General features: G+C 35.4%; 1 protein-coding gene across 1 annotated transcript in view; it reads right to left on the reverse strand.

Moving 5' to 3' along the window:
- The window catches only part of LOC135238330 (myosin-7-like), a 7,976-nt gene extending 1,459 nt beyond the window's left edge, over positions 1-6,517 (reverse strand). The window contains exons 1-3 of the mRNA XM_064306113.1: positions 6,511-6,517; positions 5,448-5,599; positions 5,261-5,356 (exon numbers count right to left, since the gene is read on the reverse strand). Of these exons, the coding sequence (XP_064162183.1) occupies positions 5,261-5,356; positions 5,448-5,599; positions 6,511-6,517 (255 nt within the window). The remainder of the gene's footprint in view (positions 1-5,260; positions 5,357-5,447; positions 5,600-6,510) is intronic.
- Positions 6,518-7,198: the final 681 nt, after the last annotated feature.

Genomic DNA, 7,198 nt, shown 5'->3' on the forward strand with positions numbered 1-7,198 from the left:
TTATAACCCAGAGGATTTCAAATGACAGATGGTAATCTGTGGCAAGTCAGTCCAGACTTTTCCTTATTCTTACATAGGCACAAGTCCATGTGTATGATGGAATCTGGCACTGCTGAGGAGCCTAGTTTAGCCTTGGAGAAGCAGTAAAATGTCACTGGTGTACTGTTGCAGGACTCTTGCATGCCTTAGATTTCTACCATGAAATAAAACTGGGTGCAGGCTCCATCATTGAATTTCAAGAGTGACAACACCTCACTGCAATACAGACTTCAGCATTACCAAAATGTACCTCATTAACCTTTCAAATTCTCAACCTTGAAAAACCAAGATAAAATAGCGGTTATTTTTATGGCTTTGAGCTCACCATCAAATATTTTTTGTCATACCCCAAATTTGAGATTTTTTTCCAATCATACAGTATATGATACATTGGATTTTTGGGGTAATATTAACCAGGACAATCATCTGCTCTGTCCTGCCCTTTTTCATCACCCTCCTCTGAACTAACACCAGCTGTCGCACTTTCACTCACCTACCTCATCCTTGTCTTTGCCTGCCAACCCTAAGAGTCATCAAAATCTATTGGTCCTTATCTATCCAGCATCTATTCATTCATCCATCCATCCAACCAGTAGTATTTTGGTTGGATGGATGGATGAAAATCAAAGAATTGATTTTGTATATATAGTCTATACTGTCATTTTGGCTGTACTGTGCTGTTTAATTCAATTTGATTAATTACACATTGTAGAGAGAAATTCATCAATAATATCGACTTTAAAATGTATAAACATTTCCATTGCTTTTGAAATACTTCTATTGAATTAATTGCTAGAATTATTATGTATGTAAATAAATAATATGCACTGCCCAAAACAAATATCATCAGATTCATACCAGCATTGGCCTCAATATTATATTCTATTTAATAACTATTTAGAATACCGTAGCACAATCATCACTGTATCTCTTCACTCATACAAATTTGAACAAAGCAAGTGGGCACAATGTAAATGTGATTCAGCAGAAGGGTCAAACCAAGAAAACAATATATAATGCAGATTGTGTGGTGGTTGCCCACTATTATTTGCAAGGTGGTGTCACGAATGTTTTCCTACATTTATTATTATACATGTTTCCCTACCTTGGAAATGCATCCATGTTTAGTTTTGGCAATTTTTTTAACATGTTTTTTATAAGATACTTAAAACACTGCAGGTAGGTATCTGTGTCTATAGGATTTTCAGTGGGAAATGTTGGTTCCCTAATAAAACTAATAAAAAAGAAATGTAAAAGTATTTGAATTTAGCAGAAAGTAAACATAGTGATGTTTTACATTAGCATTACATTTTAGCTTTATCATGCAGTGTTTTGATGTAATTGCATTCAAGACAAGAGGATGTGCTACATGCCACTGAGGCTGTACTACTCGATAATAATCAGATCTCCAGAAATCTTTCCTAACACTGTCATGTCTTAAATCACAAACCTAAAAGTGGAAGTGAAATGTCACTGTGATGAAGGCATCATCCTGGAGCTCAATGATATATTTATTGCAAAAAAGAGAAAACCACAATTATGTCTTCCGAGTCAGAAGTATTACTTGGATTACTGCATTGCATTTAATAAGGAAGTCAGATGGATGTCTTCATAGCTGATATTTAAATGATGTGCATGAAACTATCATGGTGAAAGCTGTTGAAACTAATTTAACAGCTCAGCTTCAGTTCCATGACCCTACACTGACTTTGTTAAGGTAAATCTATGTTAAGTCAACAGTATAACCTTACACTTCACAGTTTTACCTAGAATTTAGCCAGCAGACATCTTATGAACTATATTTATACAGGATTTGTGATATTATAGGGGACCTCTGCCAAAGAACATAGCCAAACATGGACTGGGAACTAACATTCAGAAGTGGTTACATGTGTTTAATAAAAATGGTGCACTTGATCCATAGGGTGGGTCTATGAAGATGAAATACTGATGCAGCTGCTCACTCAGCGGTGCACTGAGAGCAATGCTATTTGTCGGGATGTGCTGTGACATTTACTGTAGAGTTGAGTTTAATATGCCTTCAGTATTCAACCCCAGAGCTCTTCTAGCTCTTACCATTGCTGCACTGTTCACTTTAGAAGATTTATTGAAAAGTAAGTGAATTTTAACTTGAAATTACCAAGTTTGTGTGGGTATAATTGTATGATCTTGTATAAATTTATATACTGTAAAATAGGCTAAAGACTGTGTGCGTGTGTGTGTGTGTGTGTGCGTGTGTGTGTTGTAATATTTGAAAGCTGCAATTATGTGTATATTTCTCGCATGTTGTGAACTGTTGCAATATCTTTTATGATCTTCAGATTATATATTTATTTCAATATGTTGGTTGTATATTCCACTTTTGGAAGGGATAATGCTGTGAATATATCCTTCTGTATTTATTTTTGCTGCTTCAAACAAGTGGTACTCAAGCATGAAATCAGATTATCTATTATTTTATAATGCAATTGATCACTTAATTCTTTTGATAATTTCCCTTTAACTCTGTGTTCACTTGTAGGATGAAAGGAGTTGTGCCATTCATCATCAATCAGGTAAGCAACTTGTTTCTTCAATAGAAAGTCAATGAAGAACTTTGAAGCAGAACCTGAGTTTTCTACAGAGCGGTACAACAATTTAGGAATCTGAGTGCACTGAAAAATCATAGCTATTTGAGTTTTCCAGAAGTTTTTTATTTGAATGTTTGTTTGATTTGCATTATTCTGATTTTGACATTAACAAACAACAAATAACATGTCAATAAACATGGTGTGACATCTGAACTGATTAAAGTCTTCCAAAGTATTTTATTTTTCCCATTAGACTGTTTGGATCGCTGACTTTAATACACTATCCTCTGACTGTCTGGTCTCCTATAGGTCATGATAAAATTTATAACAGTATAACAGAGATTCAGTCCTCATAATTACAGACTGATAAGTCAACTTGAATGGGATTTAAAACCATAGGCAGCATACACAATTGCTCCTTAACTTCATTATCATTGATACAAATAGAAGAGAATTAAAAAGAAATGAGTGCATTAATAAAAATAAAAGTGAAAATACGATCAAAAGTGATTTTGTGGTTGTCTTTGCACTATTGCAGAATACTAAGAATACAACTTAGGAAAGTGTGATGTAAAGAGCTAGAATAAAGTCAAATAGTTTGCAAAAGATCAAGCCACCTAAAAGGAGATGTACAGTATTGTTTGGAACATTGATATAGGGAAAAAACTGTGAATGTTCTAATAAGATCCCTAACAAATTTGTTGAGAGAAAAATAAGAATACCAGAAATGTTGAGGATCTTCTGAGTTAAGTTTGTGCGCTTACAGCTAACAAAAGAAAATTTCACAAGAAGTTCATATTGTTATTGTTTGAGTGCTTGTTCCTGTCTCTTTTGGGTTTCCTCCACTTTCTGCAGCTTCTTTCCCCTAAATTAACAATACATTTAGAACCTCTTAGTAATCATTTTCATTGTGTAAAATGACAATGGATTTCACATACAGTGACTCATTTAAATGAATCCTTTCGAATGGTAACCTACCTTGCCCATCTCATGGCTCTTGGCTCTCAGCTTGTTGACCTGGGACTCAGCGATGTCGGCACGCTCCTGAGCTTCCTCCATCTCATGCTGCACCTTCCTGTACCTGAACAGGTGAGTGTTGGCTTGTTCCTCCTGTGAGTGAGAAAGACATTTCACCACTCAAAACCACTTATAGTAAATGTTTTCATATAGCAGCATTTAAAAGTTGGAAACATTTTTGTAGATACTGAATTATTCTGATACTGGGTGGCATGGTGGTAGGACTGTTGCCTCACGGCAAGAAGGTTCTGGGTTTGAATCTGGCCTGGACTTTTCAGTGTGGAGTTTGCATGTTCTCCCCTGTGTCTGCATGGGTTTCCTCCAGGTACTCTTCCTCCAACAGTCCAAAGACATGCCTATAGGCTAATTGTAGCCTCTGTGCAGTTAAATAAAGCTTTTAATATGCATTTTCAATAATTACAATACACAACAATACATAAACAACCTGGCCAGGGAGTTGTTTGGAGTGATATCTTCACAGGTCCTATGTATTTGTAAAGCTCTGAAGCCTCAACATGAGTCAAACATCAAACTGTGATGAAATTAAATGTTAAACAAACAATGCTGATGTGGCAAAGAAACTCTAGTGGCAGACTACTAATAAGTGGTGTTTCTGCACAATATGGATTTAATGCCATTGTTTCTTAACCATAGTAAAAACGGAAAACATGTAATGTTGGCTCGCGAACTAACAAGTTCATTGCATCTTTTAAATGCTAGTTCTAATTTGCATTCACCGTTCAGTAATTCTTTATTCAGTAATATTAGACTAACAATTTACCAAACTGCTAGCTTGCTAGCTTTAAATGTGAGTTTATGAACTCACTAGCTGTAGCAACTTTGACGAAAGTTTGCTGTCATATCTTGGTAAACTTAGCTAGACAATGTATGGGTCTGGTGACAGTAGCACCCATACAGTTGTTCATGCATTTGTAATACAGGGTAACAATGCAAGATTAATACAATGGCAGCGATACTGGAGCCTGAATTTTGGGTAGGCCAAGTCAAGTTATGGGGTTGGTTAGCTTGCCAAGTATTCTGTTATGAGGTAGATAAATAATTAACTTTTGTACGTATGTGGCCTGCATCAGGTCACAAAATCTGCCATTGCCCACAGGCTCACCTTTCATCTAATAGATGTGTTTGTTTACATGCCCGCAGACAAACTCGAAAAACATGCAACTTAAAATCAACTCATTGATCAGCACTGTTGCTGTTATTGTGTGTAGCTGGAGATCCATGCATTTTGCTGTTTAGGCTAGAGATATTATGCATTGTATTTCAGTTAATGTGAGCTGTGAAATATCACTGTATATATTTCCCAGTTGAGTAGCTGAAAATGTTTTTTGTTAGAGCATGATACATTTGGTTTAATACTTTTCTTTTTTTTTTTGGTTTAATCTTTTAACACCATTTTTTAGTTTTGTCTTTTCATGTATAGTCAATATCCATGGGTAGTAATAGTTGTTGTAATAATAATAATAATAATAATAATAATAATAATAATAATAATAGTTGTTGTTGTTGTTGATTATTATTATCATCATCATTACTATTATTATTATTATTATTATTATTATTATATTCTTAGCTGTGCCAGTATTAGCCACTGGAATATGGAGCATTTGACTTACAGCTTCCTCAGCCTGCCTCTTGTAGGATTTCACTTTCAGCTTCAGCTTGTTCACCAGGTCCTGCAGTCTGTGGACATTCTTCTTGTCCTCCTCAGTCTGCAGAGGAGGACAAGAAGTGTAAAGGAGGTTCAGAAGAGGTACAGCATGTATAGTGGTGCTCTTATCCCCTTTTTATGTAAACCCTTACCTGGTAGGTGAGCTCCTTGACTCTCCTGTCATATTTACGGTCACCTTTGACTGCATAGGCTCCACGTTTCTGTTCAGCCACAACTTCAATTAACTCAGGCCATGTACATGGTACAGTACCATGAAAATGCAGGTGTTTTAATGGTACCTCCCCTGTGGAATTACATTATAATTTTGAATACCTTTTTATTGGCATGACAACATGTGTGGCTGTTTGGTTAGAAAGGATACGATAAAGTAATGAAATTAAAAACATTACTTTTCATGTTAAGAATAGCAAACATAAGCAAACAACGGAGTTTGCAGATGTTGGTTGAGGTTTTGTCTATGCACAATGAGCTTTTGCCTTTCATTAGAATTGTTTTGTGTGGGAGACGGGTAGCTTACCGGGAGAGTAGTGGGAAGCATTTTGGGGTGTGCCTTCAGCATTTTTTAGAGTATTAACCCCTGTGGGATCTTGATACGTCTTGATATGACCACCACTGCACTCTACTGTATGACAAAATTTATTTTATGTATTCTACTATAAGTCTATGTTTATGTGTTCTTAAATACATGCTGTAATGTAAGTGAAGACCAGAAATGTCATTGAGGCTGCAGTGTTTTCAGTAATCACAAACCACTTGACAAATACTGTATGTGCCAGCACCAATGTATTACCTACATTATTGGATTAAATGTCGTCTAGAGGTAGTTATTCAGAAAAACGTAGTACTTGAAAAAGTGAAATCATGTGAAAGCCTGACAGGCTTATAAATTCAATAAAAATGTGATACTTAATAACCTGTCCGTAAAAGAATATTCTTGTGAGAGATACTTGCGAGTAAACACACATAAAGATGCTTGCTCAGCTTGCAGAACATTCCTGCTCATCTGGCAGTTTAATTGTGGACCATCTTTTAATCTCAATCTCAATCTCCTTTTGTGTAGTAGTGCTAGAAAAACATCCAGTTTAATAATATGGCTTGTGTTTTGTAGTGCATTTATATTGCAAAGTCAGAATTGATAATCTATTATCTATTGACTATGCTGCAGGCAATTCTCAACTAAGCGTACAACATTACCTTCCATCTGGCACCATCCACAAGGCATTTAGCCAACAAGTGATCAAATAAACTATTTTGGTACAAGAGTTATGGTATAATAGGACACTTCTACCCCATGGGAAAGGTGATATATGACCAAAAATGGATTGAGGTAACATGTTCCGTGAAAAAGGTGCATTTGATATCCATAGTGTTTTATTACCAAGATGGAACTAATATAACTGATTGCTAGTTAATGTCATCAGGACATTTGAGCACTGTGATGTGTATTGGGGAGCTGGTTTTAACCTACCTTCAATAATCAACTGCACTGTACTTACCCCTGTTGTTCAGTTTGATTTAGGAAATCATCAGAGTCAATATTAAATGACTTTCCATTATTTGGATGGGTGGGGTGAGTCTGTTTTTTAATTGTTTTTGATGCTGGTATGTAAGAATTGATCACTCATGCATATTCCGCAGTATTGGATTTTAGAATCAGATATAATAGGGTATCTTGATATGGCTGTGCTTATTTTTATTTTGAAACATGAATTGTGTAGCCTCTTTTTAAATCAACAATACATGATAAACAAATGTTGATAATGGATTATATGTTATGGGAAATGTTGAGTTCTAACACTTGATATGTGTGCAAATTAATAATATTGAAGTGGTTGGTTTGTTGATTAATTATTGATCATGGAAAATGTTAATAATTATTCTT

The sequence above is a fragment of the Anguilla rostrata genome, chromosome 13, assembly GCF_018555375.3.
Source record: "Anguilla rostrata isolate EN2019 chromosome 13, ASM1855537v3, whole genome shotgun sequence".
In the NCBI taxonomy this organism is placed as follows: Eukaryota; Metazoa; Chordata; class Actinopteri; order Anguilliformes; family Anguillidae; genus Anguilla; species Anguilla rostrata.